The sequence below is a fragment of the Brassica napus genome, chromosome C1 (genome assembly GCF_020379485.1).
Source record: "Brassica napus cultivar Da-Ae chromosome C1, Da-Ae, whole genome shotgun sequence".
Lineage (NCBI taxonomy): Eukaryota > Viridiplantae > Streptophyta > Magnoliopsida > Brassicales > Brassicaceae > Brassica > Brassica napus.
Window position 1 is genome coordinate 7,849,303 of NC_063444.1, and position 18,619 is coordinate 7,867,921.

An 18,619-nucleotide genomic window follows, 5' to 3' on the forward strand; every position below is an offset into this window, starting at 1 on the left:
AACTGTTCTTTCACGCGCTTAAAGTTCACGTGACACAAACACGCTCAGACAGAAGCTGGCTCTCTCCTTCTTCTTCCCCGACGACTTTTTAAACCGACCAGCTTTCACTTCTACATTACGGCACCACACACGACACACCTATATAAACCAACACTTTGTGATCTCTTAATTCGGATTGTGTGAATCAGTTTGTAAAGGTTTGTTCTTTCTTGATACTCTCGTCGAGATTTCCTCAAAGTTCGGAGCTTTCAGGGTTTTAGGATCATCGAATTAGTTTAAAAGATGGAAGATGATTACCAAACGCCGCGTTTTACGATTGGTCGTCAGTCGTCGATGGCGCCGGAGAAGATCCCGGAGCCGTCGATTCACTCGGAAGAGGAAGTGCTGGAGGACGGAGAGGAGATCGACGGCGGTGTGAGGCTTATGTATCTGTGTAACGAAGGCGACGTCGAAGGGATCAAGGAGCTTCTCGATTCGGGGATTGATGCTAATTACAGAGACATTGATGATCGGACTGCTCTCCACGTGGCGGCTTGTCAGGGGTTGAAGGATGTGGTCGAGATTCTTCTCGATCGGGGAGCTGATGTCGATCCTAAAGATCGATGGGGAAGCACGGTGAGAAAAAAACAAAACCTTTTAACACTTTTTTAAATCTCTCTGGTTTTGTTTGTGTAATGATGGAATCTAATACATTTTGTTGAACACAGCCACTTGCAGATGCGATATTCTACAAGAACGTTGATGTAATCAAGATTCTTGAGACTCATGGAGCTAAACATCCTGTAAGAATGTGGTTTTGGTGTTTCGATTGTATCTCTTCTCTTGATTAGATTTTTACTCATTATTATTGTTTGAAACATTTGTATGTTTCAGATGGCTCCAATGCATGTGAAAACTCCTCGTGAGGTTCCGGAATATGAAATCAATCCTAGTGAGCTTGATTTCACTCAAAGCAAAGAGATAACAAAGGTTTAAAAACATTGTCATTAATGGAGCTTGTGTTCAGCTCCTTTTACTGAAAACCTTCTTTGTATTCAGGGAACTTACTGTATGGCAATGTGGCGTGGGATTCAAGTCGCGGTGAAAAAGCTCGATGATAAAGTTTTAAGCGACGAGGATCAAGTGTAAGTGGGAATATTTTATCTTCTAGATTGTAATAAGGTTTTAGATTCTTTACCATAATCGTTTTGGTTTTATGTGCGTGTGCAGGAGGAAGTTCCATGACGAGCTTGCGTTGCTCCAAAGGCTAAGGCATCCAAACATTGTTCAGTTTCTTGGTGCTGTAACTCAAAGCAATCCTATGATGATTGTTACTGAATACTTGCCTAGGGTATGGACTTTCTCTGTTACATTTCTTTCTTTTTTCTCGAAACCAAGATCTCATTTGATGAAACATTCTTCAGGGAGATTTGCGTGAGTTGCTCAAAAGGAAAGTACAATTAAAACCAGCTACTGCTGTTCGATACGCCCTTGACATTGCAAGGTATGTGCGTCTTCTTCATGTTTTATAAATGTTCTTAGGGATTATAAGAGTGTCTTCTTACCTTTCGGATTCTTATAGGGGAATGAGCTATCTTCATGAGATCAAAGGAGACCCTATCATCCACCGCGATCTTGAACCTTCGTGAGTTTCACACTATCCACATCTTTGGTGTTACCGTGGACAAGCTCTTTTATTTTCTGACAATGGTACAATTATTTATTTGCAGAAACATATTGAGGGATGATACAGGACATCTGAAAGTTGCGGACTTTGGAGTTAGCAAGCTTGTTACTGTTAAAGAAGACAAGCCTTTTACATGTCTAGACACTTCTTGTAAGTTCTTTATCTCTCACCCATCTGCTTGGTCAAGAGTCTTGATTACTGTATATGTTATGATTTAAATTTTTTTTATTGTTGTTTTGTAGGTAGATATATTGCTCCTGAAGTTTTCACTAGCGAAGAATATGACACAAAAGCTGATGTTTTCTCCTTTGCTTTGATCGTTCAAGAGGTAAGTTAAAACCCTTTTTTATTTTATTTTTGATTTGCTCTTTCTTTTATTCATGTTGTTTGATTCCTTTAAATGTTGAATTTTTTAGATGATCGAAGGACGAATGCCATTTGCTGAAAAGGAAGACAGTGAAGCTTCAGAAGCTTATGCTAGCAAAGAGCGGCCATTGTTCAAAGCTCCATCAAAGCTTTACCCTCATGGACTTAAAACGTCAGTCTTACTCTCTCTTCACCATCAAAGTTTTGCATAGTTGATTGGTTTAGTTCATGTCACTAACCGGTTAGGTAAGGTCCGTTTTTTTTGTATCCCATAGGTTGATAGAAGAATGCTGGCAAGATAAACCGGCCAAGCGACCTACTTTCAGAGAGATCATTAAACGGCTTGAGTCTATTCTTCATCATATGGGTCACAAGCGACAATGGAGGGTACTACTGAGTTTGTTCTTTTGTTTGGTTTCTAGATTTTGTTTATTTATGTCCTCTCTAACCTGTTTCTTCTTCCACGTTTTTATATCAGATGAGGCCATTGACATGCTTTCAGAATTTCGAGCACAAGAAGAAACATAATTGGGATATGAGTAGTCATGACGGCTCATCATCCGGTTCACATTTGTGATTCTTTTATCCGGCTAAGAAATGATTCTTCTGTATTCCTGCCGGTTTAGTTTGGTTTACCCCCCCCCCCCCCCCCCCCCCCCCCCCCCCTTATAAATTGTTGTAAGATCTCAAGATATATTTGCTGTTGTAATATAAAATTTATGATTCTACCTCATTCTATGATCCTTATTTCGAATTGTAAGAAATATGAAAATTAACAATTTTCATGTGTTATTACCTTGATTGGGAGAATTTGAAACTTGTAACTTCAAAATTAGTATGGTGCTCTCTGTTTTCTGATTTGCAAAATCATTTTTATCCTGCAGCTTTCTTCAATATGAACTTGTGTTGTTTGCTAAGACAAAATAATTTGGAATAATACCACTGGTTCTTATCATAGGATCTTATGCGAGTGCCACTTTTATATCAAAACCTTACTCTCAAATTTGAACTTTATACAATTACATGAAACTTCATGTCTATCACAAAAGAAAATATGCATCGAAAATTATGAAAACGCACATATAATTTATATACATTTCTATAAGGGTCCCTACAACAGCTTCTTTATTTGGAAACTGTATTATTTTGTTTTCAACTGTAGTTTCAGGGCCACTTTACCTTGGCTATACCCATTCATTGCATAGGTTAACATAATGGATGAATTTGATTTAGGGGTTGAATGGTTATCTTATAAATTTTTCTATCACTTCGTATAATTTCAAACCTTTCAAAATACTCCTCCCGTTTCAAAATAATATATGTTTTAGAATTTTTACACTTTTTAATAAAACATATTAAAAATTAGTTATAATTGCATAGTTTTTTGTAATTTTATATTTCATATATTTTTAAACCAATAAAGTTTTTAAAATTGCAATTAATGTTCTTGAACTTCACAATTTCTCATTATTAGTTAACAAAATTTGCATTGGAAATATAAAATATCTATCTTTCTGAAACATTTTTTTTCTCTAGAATATACATTTTTCTGAAACATATGGAGTTAAGATTATTTAAATTTAATATATATATATAGTTTTTTTAAAAAACTTTAATATCATAATAATAAAATAATCATTTACTATCATCTATAATGATTTATATCTATAGTTTTAAATAAAAAATTGATAATTTATTATATATCATTAATATATATGTATATCAAAAACAAACTAATTTTTTTACATTTAACATTAATCGCCATAAAATAAGAACTATACGTCTAGTGAAAAGAATCATAGTTTCAATTAAATTAAAAACAAAGGACCATAAGTACTATACATATAATATCATTATAAAACATAATGGACTAATAATTTATATATTTTTAATAATAATAATAATATATGATTTTGATATTTATAATTATATGATATATTATTAGTTTATTATTTGACTGCATTTTATATTAAACTAAAATATCTCCTAATCATATATATTTACAACTACTGGACAAATTATATAAATTGTTTAATGATGTTTGAAATTGTAATTATTCACTTCGGTAAACTTTTGTATTTTCAACCCTTTATGCGTTTAAACTTTTAACCAATTAGATCTCGAAAGAAAAAGCTTTTTAATTTTGAAAAGTTTGAAGTGATACAATAATTATATCAAACGTTTACAATCATCGATATTCATAAATACATACATGTATTGAAAACCAATCAACCCCATAAAACAACACTTGTTACTTATTTACTTTGTAAATAATTGAACGACTTACAGAATTGTTTTTAAAAAAAAAACTTGAAGGTGATTAAATTGTGGTAGAAAGCAACCTTTGATTGTGGTCCATCATCGAAGATACGAGAAGATATTATGGTTTTTAAAACCCACTCCGATCATGAAAGCTTGACCCAAAGCAACTGAGTAGTTAACTTTTATAAGCGACCTAATAAAATTATCTATATATACATGATGCAGAACATATCTAGTTATTTACTAATTTATAATTTTAATAGAACATACATTAATCAATTATTTCACATGCTAGCTAGATAAATAGAGATGCAGTGTTTATTTAAACATTTCTTACCAAGTTTATTTTAACTCTTACTAAAATCATATATTAGAGAAGGTATCCTATTTAAGTTTGAAAATTATTATAACTACGAGATTGAAAAGGTACAAAAGAAACTAAACTACCTTGCAAGTGGGTGAATATAGTTATTCCAACATAAATACGAATATGCAATGTATAGAGATTTCTTATATCTCTATCACATTACCCTAAATGGATTCATAAAGATGGAGATCAAAGACTACACATCACATGCTATTCTCCCTCTTCTTTTGGCACAACCTTACTCCATTTATTCATTGTGCTCCTCAGTTATTCAATATATTTGATTTGATCTCAATAAACAACAAAATTTAGAAAAACTACACATTTCTTTTCCTCCACATACACAATTACTATCTTTTTTATTTTTGGAGACTATACAAAGTTGATATTCTTGTCGTCCAAAAAAGTACTCGACGATTATTAAAAAAATGCTGTGGAAGAAATTAACTTTTGATGAAACCCTTCATACCGTTGGTAAAAACAATTTTTTTTTTTATAAAACAAGAAAAAATGTTAATCCGTTTACGGAAACTATTGTCTTTCAGGACTTAAGAGACTCTTACCCTTTTGAACAATATTTCAAAATCTTTATTAAATTATGATTATATGTCAATTGTTAACCATCTAACCAATAAGACGAACTAGATTCCAACTCGAGTCTTTGACTATATATATATAATGGCAATTAATTCGAGAACACAAAAATTGATACTTCTAGTTTCTGTTCCCAAAAACATTTCCTGTTTTTTTTGTCAAACACATTTCCTGTTTAAATCAATAGGAAAAATGCGATATCAACAGAAACATTTCCGTTAGCATTGGTGAGCTATATCTTGAAGAACAAAGAGTCAAAAAAGGAAAATGTAAAGAGATAGTAGTTGGAGATGATAGAAAACGTCTGGTTACCTTCTAATGGGGCTCAGAAGTATTACACTTAAATAACTTTCCAAATTAAGCCCTACGTCTTGTCCAGCCCCATACAAGTACGGTTCATCTCCCGATTTCCCCTATAAACCCTAAGCCCTATTATATATTTATCTAATTAATTTATCCCTTTATTTTAAATATAATGTCAATATCACAAGAAGTAAACTTCATCAACTCTAAATCTCAGTCACATGTAAAAAGTACGTTAATTTTCTTCACAATCGAGTAATTCTCTTTTGTTTCTCACATCATTTGATTATCTTTTTTTCCAGAATTGGCGATAAATATATTGGTACTCGCTAATGTTCAGTTTAGCCAAATAGATGAATGGTTACAGAATATTTCATGTTTGTTACTATTTATAAACAATCAATTCATATATATGAAAATAAACTCGAAAACATTTACTTACAATTTGTTTTCAAAGAACATTTAACTATAAGTTTATTTTATTAGCATACATCGTTTTCTCTTCTTTTTAAATTGTTTAGCCTTTGGTTACTATTCTAAATACATTTGAAAAATACTCTTGCAAAATGATATTTAGTATATCACACTAGGAGATTTTTCTACGAATATATACACGTATATAATTAAATATATTTACAACATTTTTGAAATATGCAACTTGTTATAAGTAGTAGACTAGATTTTGATCCGCGCTTTCAAAGCGCAGGTTTATTTATTTTTTTTTTTTTTCAATTGACAAATATTTAGTGTCATATTTCATATATTTGTGTTTTATTTTATAAAAGACTTAAACTTTTTATCTTTCTTTATCATGTTTCATTTTAAATGACTATTTATGTTAAAAAAATTAAACTGTATTTCTTTAATAAATTAAATTGGTATAACTCTGATAAATTAATTTTATTATGTGGTTAATATTTTTAATAAAAATAATTATATACTTTTAATAAAGATTTATACTTTTCAACGAAAAAATCAATTTTTTTATGAATGCTTAAATTATATTAAGAAAAAAATAATAATTAAGAATAATTGAAAAAAAATTATTTGAACTTGGACTCAATGGTCCAAAGGAAAAAAAATGTGAGAATTGGATCTGATTTCTTAATCGGTCCAAATGGCCCAAGAGAGATCTGATGTGGACAATGGGCTGGATCCGAAAAAATGGCCCAATATAGATGTGTTATTAATATTACTTGATTGCCCTTAATGAAACATGCAATGTTAGTAAATAAATGGCAGACTAAGGTAAAAAACACAATAGGATCCTGTTTTAATAGTATAGATATATGCGTTTACCTTGTTTAGTGGAACAATTTTTCTGAAAAATGTCAACGAAAACTTATACGTAAATTTTGAAAAAGAATAAGTAACATAAGTTACATAACTGATATTTTTTCCTCTTTTAAAGGGTCAAGATTTAGTAAAAACAGAGAAGAAGATCAATATTTGTAGTAGCAAAAAAATGTACTGATATTTACCCAAAGATTTTAGGCCTCAAAGAACTTTCACATGAAAAGAAAAGACAAGTAATGGTGAGTAGAATCGGCATCTCATGAGTGATTGCCCAACTTGAACACTCTTTTCATGTAGACCTTTGTGAAAGACCACACAAGAACTATCCACCAACAAAACCGTCTATTAATTTTCCTCCATTTTTTTACTTTTTTCAACAGTTTCTCAAATTGGGGTATACCTTAATAAGTATTATATTTATGAAAAGTCTAGACGTATGTTGAGTGTTATTTATGGTAATTAGACCTTGTTTATTAATTACGTTTTTTCATGTGATTTCAAAGGCTGATATACTCATGCTTCGTATGAAGTGAGCCTTTAGATTGCTCTTTGTTATTCCTTTGTTTTATTTTAAACTAAACATATCTAAAATTTCTTTAAATGAGTAACATTTTAAATTAATCTTACAAAAATATCAACAAAGTACCTACCTCTAGTCAACTTTGAACTTTGATAGTCTTTCACCATATATATGTTTTAGAAAGTACAATCCCCATCACGCATACTTATCTCTCAGAATTGATTCATAAAATTATGTTTTGGTGAGTAAAGAAACAGTAATTACATATATTGACAAGAGACTATAATGGATGTGAAAAGTGAAAAAATAAAATGTTGATAAAATTAGAGAAAAATAAATCAAAGAGAAATTAATTATTCGTTTATAAATGTATATACCCATCTCTTCACCAGCACAACCTCACCCTTCCATTTTCTGCAACTTCTCCAAATCTCATACTTTCCAGAAAATCATTTTCCCAAGAGAAATAAAACTTTCCTCTTTGTTCATCTCTCTCCCCCCAACAGGTCAGTCTAATAATTTGGTGTTCCCCAATCCTTTCAAACATTATCTTCTTCATGATATTACTTTGCTTCACTTCTTTTGGTCCTTATACCAAATCTATGTTCTTCTTTAGTTTCCTTATTTCCTGTTTTAGTTTGATTCTTTTATGTTTCTTTGAGATAAACAGATCCAATATTCCTTCATCTTCTTTGCTCTTCAAAATTGTCTTTTAATTGTTTCTTCCTACAAAAAACCCCATGATTAATTAACTCTTGTTTGGATACTATGAATGTAAGATCAATAAAACTAACTTACTTTATTTATAGTTTTGTGTCGGCAAGAGATTAAACTGAATCGTTCTGATCTAACTTTTGATCTGAACCAAAATTCAAAAGAGTATTAAACGTAACAAATCTAGACTATTTTTCAAGAAACTGTGTTTATGAGTTTCTTGGATTCTTGATTTTGGATTAATCAACCTTGCCCTAAACTCTTTTTTTTTTTGGCTTAGGAGCAGCAAACATGGCTTACCAAATGGAGCTAGGAGGAGAATCCTCTCCACAGAGGAAAGCTGGGAGAGGAAAGATCGAAATCAAACGGATCGAGAACACAACGAACCGTCAAGTTACTTTCTGCAAACGCAGAAATGGTTTGCTCAAGAAAGCTTACGAACTCTCTGTTCTTTGTGATGCTGAAGTCGCACTCATTGTCTTCTCTAGCCGTGGCCGTCTCTATGAGTACTCAAACAACAGGTTTCTTCTTAAATTAATTTCTGATCTTTTCTTAATTAGAATTTTTAATAGATTTATTACTTTAAACTGAGTCATCGTGTTAGGGTTATGATAGAGGTCGAATCTTTACTAGGGTTCTCGATCTTCTATGCTAGATTTGATTCTATTCTTCTTTGATGGGCGATCCCTCTTCCGTGTTGAGTTAATTATTTTTTCACTTTTTTCTTGATATTCCATATATAAACACACTTAACACTTGTGAGAATCTTTGCTGGTACATATGTTTATGTTAATTACTTTGCGATTTTATTCGTAGATTTTGTGCTTAATTATTTTCTAGATCTGGCTTCTTCTTCATGTGTCTCTTTTCCCTTTATTAGACTAAAGACTTTTCAATAGGTAAAACTTGTTATATATTAAGTGATGAAAATGGTACAAAAGTTATGGAGATCTGAGTGAGTGTTAGATAATAAATGAAAAGAAAATAAGAAACAATCAGAGTTTTCTAATGTGGAGTTTTAGATTCAGTTTTGTAGAACTAAGATTCACTTTGTTGGGGTTTCTTTCATCACTCCTTTCTGTTATATATAATATATTTTATAACTTTCTATTTTCCCTACTAACAAGTACTCCAAGATTTAGATGTATTTTTAGATCTGGTGTTGTAATAGGTAAAATCTTGATTTTTATGACTATAACAGTAAGTTTTGGGAAACAATTTGAGAGCGTAAGGACTATGAGGTCATATCTTCTGTTTTTGTGATCATATACCCATCCTCCATTGTTGCTAATGTCTGTGTCTCTCTTTCCCTTCTCTTCTTTCTCTTACTTTCCTTTCTCATCTTTGCCTATTTTCTCTCTCATGAATTATCATATTTGATGCAACAACATGTGATGCTATGTGAGAGTAAATAAGGTGAAAGATATAGATTTTTGAGTGTCCAAAATTTTAAATTAATTAGTGCCAGAAATAATGGAAAGTACAAGCTAAGTAGGACAATATGTTTTGTCTTGGGGAATGTTAAGTTTTATTTATTTTGTAGTTATGGAAAATATCAAATATCTTTGAGCTTAGATTAGTTAGAAGTGGTTATAGCTAAAAGAAAAAAAAATTCAACTCCAAACAATACAAGATTTTGATTTTCAGGTGGAGTATTAAGATTTAAAATAGACAATCAAACAAAGAGATATTTAAGAAAAATAAGCTCATGGAGTCTCTCTTTTTTCCTTCAAAATACTCTTTTTAAATTAAATATAATCAAAACACAGTTCGAATTATATTACTCAAACTGGTAATCTCTAATTCTACACGTAATTCCCAATATTTGTTAGAATCCACGTGATTTTCTCTTCTCTCAGACATAAAACATGTCAAAAGTGAATGCTGTAAACAAAGTCTTGTTTTCCTAATAGCTTACAGTTGTCAACTCATGTCCAAAGAAAGAAAAGCTAACAAAGACTTCTAAGCTAAACATACGTTTCATATATTCTTGTTTTCAAGATTTTTTACCTTTATTTAGAGGTCGGTATTGAGCGCAATATTAGGTTTGGTCTCTGTAAGATTTGTTGTCTTTGTTACAGAATCTTTGATCACGTCATCACTCAGATATCATTTACTTTTATTTATCACTTATATTTATTAGTAGTATAAAGTTTTGATAGTTTCAGTTCTTGACTTCTGACAAGAAGGTTTATGTCATCATGAATTACTTGATAAATTCGAAAATCTCATATTACTACTTTTGACCATTTAATACTAGATTTCGCATATGGTCAATACCTAATATAATTATCCCTTCTCAAGAAAGCCAAATCAGAATTCAATTCACATTATGTGTACTGTGTACATCTACACAAAGAGACAAATAATAAAAGGATATACTTAATAGTGTTTCATAGTTCTAAGAATCTTATTAAGATTAATGATCGTTGAATCAAGTAACTTTGGTATAGAAGAAGAGCGTTGGAGTTGCTTCAACATCTTTGGTGTAGATACATTTGTGCAATTTCATTTTCTTTGTTTTTGAATTATTTTTTTGGTCTAACGAGAGAAAGTTAGGGCTTTTCTCATTTTCTCTCACCTCATGGACTAAGAAAGTCTTTTGAATAAATAAATAAAATGAAGACTTTTTTTTTATGTCTTCTGTGATGCTCTAATGAACGGCTATGGATCCTCCCATCGAAGGGTCAGGCAACAAAATTTATAATATGTCATTGTACTTAATATGTATATGTGTATGTATTAATGTATCTGTATACTTACAGACGACTCAGAAAACGATAAATGGGTCGAATGGTAATTGAATGATATTCCAAATAAGGAAAGTATGGAACGTTGTGATGTTACTCGGACAAGCCATTTAGTTACATCACAATTAAATTAATCCGATGGTTAAGAACTATAATCTATCAAATGTCTACTGGATTTACCATTGTGCAATGGGTTTCCGACACGTGTCGGAAACCCTAGACATGTTCAGACCAATCATGTCACTCAATTCCGCCAGCATGAAAGTTGTAGCCAATCACCAGCTTGATAAATTTAAGGTTTCAGTAAATGATTCTTTATTTGTTACAACTTTGAGGAATATTTAATCAACGATAATTTATTTCTTGTATCTACCTTTTTCTTCACCTCATGTGTCACGTTATGTTTCATTTGTTCTGACTCAAAAGAACCGATGTTTGCTTTTAAGGTTTCGTATTAAAATCACTTATCTGAGCAAGTGGATGATTTGACCCTTAGTTATTTTTCTTATTAATCGAAATGCGGATTTAAGTTTTAATTGTATAGCTAATACTTCTAATCAACTTATTAATTCCATTTCAAAAATTATTGCAGTGTAAAAGGGACAATTGAGAGGTACAAGAAAGCAATATCGGATAATTCTAACACCGGATCCGTGGCAGAAATTAATGCACAGGTAACTTTAGTATTACAAGTACGATTTTAAGTTTTTTCCCAAAAATGTGTGTGCTAATAATATAACACTTCTTTTCAAGTATTATCAACAAGAATCTGCCAAATTGCGTCAACAAATTATCAGCATACAAAACTCGAACAGGTTAATATTTTTTAAATGACTTGAAATGCTTTTGATTAATTCAATAGCTTCGTTGGTACCAACTATCTTAGATATCAATACTTTTTGTAAAATAAATTAGGCAATTGATGGGTGAGACGATAGGGTCAATGTCTCCCAAAGAGCTTAGGAACTTGGAAGGAAGATTAGATAGAAGTGTTAATCGAATCAGATCCAAGAAGGTAATTGTATATGATAAATACTTACAAATTCAATTTATTATCTAGGAAGTATATATATTCAGTTTTACTAAATTTATTAATTATTATTTTATATTTTTGTATAGAATGAACTCTTATTCGCCGAAATTGACTACATGCAGAAGAGAGTAAGAAACCATATTATATCCAATTTTATTTCCATTGTTAATTTGTATTTATGATAATTTGGCTCATTTGTAAAGTCTGTGCAGGAAGTTGATTTGCATAACGATAACCAGCTTCTTCGTGCTAAGGTATTGTGTACATTTGGCTGTTTCTGTGTATTATTTTACTATAACATCAAAAAGGTTATTAGAATGATTAAATACTAACCAAATACATGTGCGTAAATGTGTGTGTATATACAGATAGCTGAAAATGAGAGGAACAATCCAAGTATGAGTCTGATGCCAGGAGGAACTAACTACGAGCAGATCATGCCACCGCCTCAAACGCAACCTCAACCGTTTGACTCACGGAACTATTTCCAAGTCGCGGCATTGCAACCTAACAATCACCATTACTCATCCGCAGGTCGCGAAGACCAAACCGCTCTTCAGTTAGTGTAAGAAAACAAAAAAAATTGTTATATAAATATTTCTAGGCATAAATGTGATCTTTTTGTTTCATGTATACTTTGCAGGTAATATTGGCTGAAGCATGAAGGAGCAAGGACTGAATAAAAACCAGAATTGGGTTAAGGAATGAGCAATATAAAGCTGATGCAGTGTTATATATATATATATTTATATATTTATTTCACGAATGTTGTGTCCGTGATTTCTACATTTTATTTAAATTGCTTATGTTGATGTGAAATTAATATCTTAAAAGACATGTGATTAATGTGCTTTAATTTGTTTCAAAGACAAATGTATGTGTGTGAGTGTATTATTAGCTTAATTGTTGTCGTTACCAATACATGCTAATGCTTCTTGTGGTTATCTTTAAAAAAAAGTTATCAATACGAAAATGATTACAAGTATCAGCTGAGGATTGCATGCTACTATTTTGAATAATTGAGTTAGAGATTGGGTAATTGCCATCTCCTTCAGTAACGTCAGCCGTTAATCTCGAGCCAGAAACACATCATGTTTCTCATCCTCTAGAACCTGTGGGGAGCTCCATGCTCAGTTCTCTCCTTCCCTTTTGGTATATATTAACTCATTCTGGATCTCGAGAACATTGATGGCTGTACCAGAAAATCGTGCTCACCATCAAGCTCGTTTACCAAGCATTTCTTTTATCCTATTTGGAGGGAAAGCACTATCCAGCATCTCCGTCGCTCAGAATCTCAAACAGCGTCTGTAAGGTGGCGTATATGCAGAGATATAATGAACATGCTTTGATCCATTGGTTATGACTCATCTATCACTGCTACATACTTTGTAGACACCTACTTAATAATATACAAGGTTTTGTTCCTTTTTTTATTAAATTCAGGTCTTAGGTCCGACTAATCCCCTTAGATTGGGTGCGGTTTTAGGGGATACCCGATAACATGGACGTTAACCTGTCCTCCCAGAGAGAATCAAACTAGAAGCACAATAGATTATACTCCAATCGCTAAACCACTAGTTTTGGTAGTTCTTAAACCACAAACGAAACTAATTCTAAATCCAACATCTTGGAGAAGGTCCATCTATCCTAAAAAAAACCATCCCATTGATATTTAATATCATGCCATTCAATTTTGTGTTACCTTTACGCTAAATCTTGTACACTTAACAAGCAAATACAAAATTTGGACATTAGTTTGACCAAAAATTATGATCATATCAACACGTCGATTTATATGTAAGGGTAAGACCGTAATTATCAAGATATAGCCAGACCTTCCGAAACAATCAGAGTCTCCGATCAGACCTTTCTGACGACGTCAGCTTATACACATGAGATAATCAGAGATAAATTAAATCATAAAGATACATGTAATGGAATGACTAACTAACTGACGACCGGTTTCTTCTCGAACTCCGGCAGCTGCAGAAGCGTAGTTTACTCCTCTCATGATGTCTTCTCCTCTTGCTTGTGCACATGGTGTAATGTAAGTCATCGTAACCAAGAAGCTCGGCTTTTTAAATTTCCCACCAAAAGAGAAAATAAAATGTTAGTTTGTTTTGGGCATAAGAAGAATATAAACCTAACATAACAGAAGAAATTAAGGTGTTTAAATAAGATTACCGATGACATCGACGGTGGTTGCAGAATCTGCTCTTGCTAAGGATTGAAGCTGATTGTTGTTTTCCACTATCAACCAAGGAATCACCGAATATGAAGTAACATGCTGCTATAGGCTCACCTATAGAGAGCCCCATGCTCAAGACCATAGCTACCATCATCATGTTAGAGAGATAATGTGCTAAGAAGAGGAGAGAGATTGGTTAGAGAACGTGACGAATGTAAAATGGGTGTACATAATAAAACGTCATGAGAATGTGGAGGGAATGAGAAAAGAGCGAAATAGAAGCTTTGAGCTTCTGATGGTTGAAGAAGCATTAAATGTCACGGTGAGATGATGTTTGTGTACATATGCAACGCAACGCAACTGTTTTAAGTATGGATATGGGAGACAGAAAGAAAGAGTGAAGCAGAGTTTATAATACTCTGTTTCTACAGTAGAAACCAATTTGTTATTATGGTTTGCCAGAAAAAAGTTGAGAAACATTTATCTTAAGAAGGAACTAAATCAGTCAGTAGTCACATCACCGATTGGATTGTTGATGTTTTCTTTAAAGGATTAGATATTTTGAGAGTTGAAACCAAGATTGAGATTGGGACAACGACTAAGGTAAGCTTATTTACCATTTTAGCTTATTTTGCTATTGTGCCAAGAGTTGAGACAATGGTTTGGTTTTCTTATAGATGGCAACAAACTGTAAACAAATTATACGAATATGAGGGCCATTTGCATAATCTGATCATGCGACTGTGTCTTGGGATTATGGCAACCGAACGGCTAAGATTGATCATGGTTGGGTTCGAACTGAGGGTGAAGTCATGTTGAGGCATGGATGTATGTATCAACACGGAGGTACATGGAAGAAACATAAAATGGGAAGAGGAAGAGACACTATGTCATGACGATGATCATCAGGATTGATAAAATGCTCCTTGTCATTGTTCATGCTTCTTGTCCTTCACTTATAAAGTTAACAAAATAATCACTTTGGGACCAACAAATTGTAAAGTCTTTCTCCACAAAGATTCAATCTTATTGTACTAAGTAGTCACCAAAATCATTAATAAAGGGTTGGTAAGTGCTTAATACCAACCCTATTGTTTTATGCTATGTGAGATTGTTGTTATACTGTGAGTCTGTGACTGATAGATTTTGATCCAATAGATTATAAATTACAATCAAGACTTTATGCTATATATACACGTGTGGTGTTGATGAGAATGTAATCAACCTTCTTCATCAGATGAATATCTTTTGACTCTAACCCTTTCACCATTGAAGTAGATGTATTTGTATTCAGAGAGGTACCTCCTAAGAATCAGCTCCTGCTTTTCTTCTTGGCCCAGTTCCCTGAAAGCTCGTGCCACTCTCCTCGCTGTATCCTCGTCCGGCCTCACCTTCAGCTCCTCCATGTCTGCAAACACCTCGATAACCTTATGTTGAAGGTCATGGTGAGCATACAAAGCAATCATCCTAGCGAACAAGCGTCTCGGGATAGACCGAGTATGCGTGTGCAGAATCATGTTCCATAAGGATTCTGCCTCATCAGCTCTTTCTTCCATATCAAATGCCAATAAGAGTGTATCGTATGTTCCCATTGTAGCGCCTTGGCCTTTGCTTAGCATCCACTTAGCCACCTGAGTTTTTTTTTTTTTTTTTTTTTTTGCCACTAAACCAATCAGCTCATCAAACTTGCACTTAAAGGTATATAGGAAACCATGTTACTTACTTGAATTACACGGTGCCATTGGCTTCTCTTCCTTAAGATTTGCAAAGCCTTAGCTGCAGCAACGATGGGAAACTCAACCTCCCAAGCTACCCATTTGTTCAAAGCTCCATAAACAGCCTCTTTTTCATTTGGGAGTCCAGAGAGCTGCCGGTTAAGAGTTTATAAATTAACATGAACTACTTCAAATAACATATATGTTTTTTTCAGACTTACCATTCGGACAAGATTAAGTGCTTTCTGGCCGGAGCCAGCAGAGTCATTCTTCTTCCACAAATGATGCTCGTTCTTCCCCACTTTCTTTACCTCCTTCCTACAAATAACCACACACACACACACAAACAAAAACTTACTAACGAATCAATGAAGACAAAACAAACAACATCAACTTACTCAAGATATAGAATCAGACAATAAGTGAAAACTACAAATATATTCACTTTGTGTAACGCAAACGACGAACCTCTTCACAATGGCTCCATAACTTCCCTTCACCTCCCCCGCTTGTGTCTCTGAGAACTTGAAAACGAAATCTACCATTATAACTTGTTGTGTCTGAACCAAGTTCTAAAGCTAAAGTAAAAGAATTCAAGACAGAACAAAAAGTAGCACATTAAAGATTGCGTTTTTACCTTTGCCCTGATGCAAAGACCAAACCTTTTCGCCTTCAAACAACTCGAAAATTCAAGAAACGAAAAGCTCGAAAATTCCTGGGATTTCTGCAATTGGGAGGAGACACACAAACATCTGATGTAACTAAATAGATACCAGTCTGAAATTGAAGTGTCCAAAGGAACTCACTGATGATCCTTGCAATGGGAATCTCACGAGGATTGGATTAAAGTTGCAGAGCGCCATTACTGTTCTTGATACTTCACTTCCATTAACGCAATCTGGGTAGATGTTTAGGGATTTGTTTTGGTAAGCCGAGGCATATCGGTTTAAGCCAATTCAATTACTAAACCGACTAATAAACCGAATTAATATTTGGTTGAAACCTCAGGTGAGATATGTAATTGGGCCTTTACCGTAAAGATGGGTTTTATTTGGACAAAGAGAGACAAACAAGTGATCCCAACCCAATATTACCCTCATACTTCTTTGTCTTTTAAAGTTTTGGAACCTTTTTTTTTTTGTAATCATATTTTTTTTAGCAACTTTTTTTTGTAAACATGTTTAAGATAAGTTTTGGAACTTTAAGTTGAAGAATGATTAAATGGATAGTTGGCAATTCTTAGCAAGACGAGATAAAAAGAAGAGAAAAAGACAAAAATAGCACTAAATCAAGTTTATGTTCCCAAACTAGCACTCAAGGTCAAAAGTCACAAAAATAGCACTTAATGTTTTATCAAAAGTCACAAACTTAGGGTTTAGAGTTAAAGAGTGGGGTTTAGGATTTAGGGTTTAGGGTTTAAGGTTTAGAGTTTAGGGTTTAGGGTTTAGATTTTAGGGTTTAGGGTTTAGAGTTTAGAGTTTAGGGTTTAGGGTTTATGGTTTAGGGTTTAGGGTTTAGGGTTTAGAGTTTAGGGTTTAGGGTTTAGAGTTGAGAAATGAGGTTTTGGGGATAAGATTTCAAATTTTGACAAATAAAAAAAATTAAAATTTTCAAAGGATAAACTTAGAAAGGTGCTATTTTGGTCATTTTAGTTTTTGAGTGCTATTTTTGTGATATAAACTTAGAAAGGTGCTATTTTGGAGATTTGCCCTAAAAAGAAGAGAAAAAGACAAAAATAGCACTAAATCAAGTTTATGTTCCAAAACTAGCACTCAAGATCAAAAGTCACAAAAATAGCACTTAATGTTTTATCAAAAGTCACAAACTTAGGGTTTAGAGTTAAATGGTGGGGTTTAAGATTTAGGGTTTAGGGTTTAGGGTTTAGAGTTTAGATTTTAGGGTTTAGGGTTTTGGGGATAAGATTTCAAATTTTGACAAATAAAAAAAATTAAAATTTTCAAAGGATAAACTTAGAAATGTGCTATTTTGGTCATTTTAGTTTTTGAGTGCTATTTTTGTGATATAAACTTAGAAATGTGCTATTTTGGAGATTTGCCCTAAAAAGAAGAGAAAAAGACAAAAATAGCACTAAATCAAGTTTATGTTCCCAAACTAGCACTCAAGATCAAAAGTCACAAAAATAGCACTTAATGTTTTATCAAAAGTCACAAACTTAGGGTTTAGAGTTAAATGGTGGGGTTTAAGATTTAAGGTTTAGGGTTTAGGGTTTAGAGTTTAGATTTTAGGGTTTAGGGTTTAGAGTTTAGGGTTTAGGGTTTAGAGTTTAGGGTTTAGGGTTTAGAGTTGAGAAATGAGGTTTTGTGGATAAGATTTCAAATTTTGAAAAATAAAAAAATTAAAATTTTCAAAGGATAAACTTAGAAAGGTGCTATTTTGGTCATTTTAGTTTTTGAGTGCTATTTTTGTGATATAAACTTAGAAAGGTGCTATTTTGGAGATTTGCCCTAAAAAGAACTCTTAACAAAATTAACATCAACGTCGATGTAATTAAGAAAGTCCCATACAAATTGATATTGAACTAATCAGAAAAAACAACACCTTATCTCCAAACTAATCAAGTTCTGCCCCTGACTGTCTGCTTCATGCATGAGCTGACTAGAAAGTTACGTCCATACAGTTAAAACGATGGTTTCACTTATTTAGCCTTGTTTACAAAAAAAAAAAAAACTAATTTATATATATATATCATATACATGTAAAATATGTACAACGACCACAGTGCATGATTCGTAAAATTAGCAAAATAGTTTAATTTTAATTTATGCATACAGAGAAAGTTCCAAAACTGTGACCAATAATTGAGAACAAAAGAAGAAAGACGAAC

General features: G+C 32.7%; 3 protein-coding genes across 5 annotated transcripts; 2 read left to right on the forward strand and 1 right to left on the reverse strand.

Moving 5' to 3' along the window:
* The first annotated feature begins 282 nt into the window (after window positions 1–282).
* LOC106423270 (probable serine/threonine-protein kinase drkC) lies at window positions 283–2,609 on the forward strand. Its single transcript, NM_001316244.1, is given in 12 exon segments — window positions 283–615; window positions 708–782; window positions 874–969; window positions 1,039–1,124; window positions 1,210–1,330; window positions 1,404–1,483; window positions 1,562–1,624; window positions 1,710–1,816; window positions 1,909–1,994; window positions 2,083–2,204; window positions 2,308–2,419; window positions 2,511–2,609. Coding segments are annotated over 12 exon segments (1,380 nt in total).
* Window positions 2,610–7,724: 5,115 nt separating this feature from the next.
* On the forward strand, window positions 7,725–12,790 carry LOC106423248 (floral homeotic protein AGAMOUS-like). 3 transcript variants are annotated; one of them, XM_013864029.3, is made up of 9 exons: window positions 7,725–7,880; window positions 8,369–8,609; window positions 11,431–11,512; window positions 11,592–11,653; window positions 11,754–11,853; window positions 11,958–11,999; window positions 12,075–12,125; window positions 12,240–12,436; window positions 12,515–12,790. In XM_013864029.3, the coding sequence occupies exons 1-9, from the start codon at window positions 7,742–7,744 to the stop codon at window positions 12,516–12,518; spliced, it is 918 nt and encodes a 305-aa protein (XP_013719483.2). In that variant the 5' UTR covers window positions 7,725–7,741; the 3' UTR covers window positions 12,519–12,790. The 3 variants fall into 3 exon arrangements, with proteins under 3 accessions (XP_013719483.2, XP_013719485.2, XP_013719486.2); XM_013864031.3 differs by having other exon boundaries at window positions 12,084–12,125; XM_013864032.3 differs by lacking the exon at window positions 12,515–12,790 and having other exon boundaries at window positions 12,084–12,125; window positions 12,240–12,440.
* A 2,320-nt stretch (window positions 12,791–15,110) lies between these two features.
* On the reverse strand, window positions 15,111–16,739 carry LOC106423211 (pentatricopeptide repeat-containing protein At4g18975, chloroplastic). Its single transcript, XM_013864000.3, has 6 exons — window positions 16,581–16,739; window positions 16,412–16,498; window positions 16,243–16,298; window positions 15,996–16,092; window positions 15,783–15,926; window positions 15,111–15,690 (listed from the first exon to the last, which is right to left on the reverse strand). The coding sequence occupies exons 1-6, from the start codon at window positions 16,635–16,637 to the stop codon at window positions 15,280–15,282; spliced, it is 852 nt and encodes a 283-aa protein (XP_013719454.1). The 5' UTR covers window positions 16,638–16,739; the 3' UTR covers window positions 15,111–15,279.
* Window positions 16,740–18,619: the final 1,880 nt, after the last annotated feature.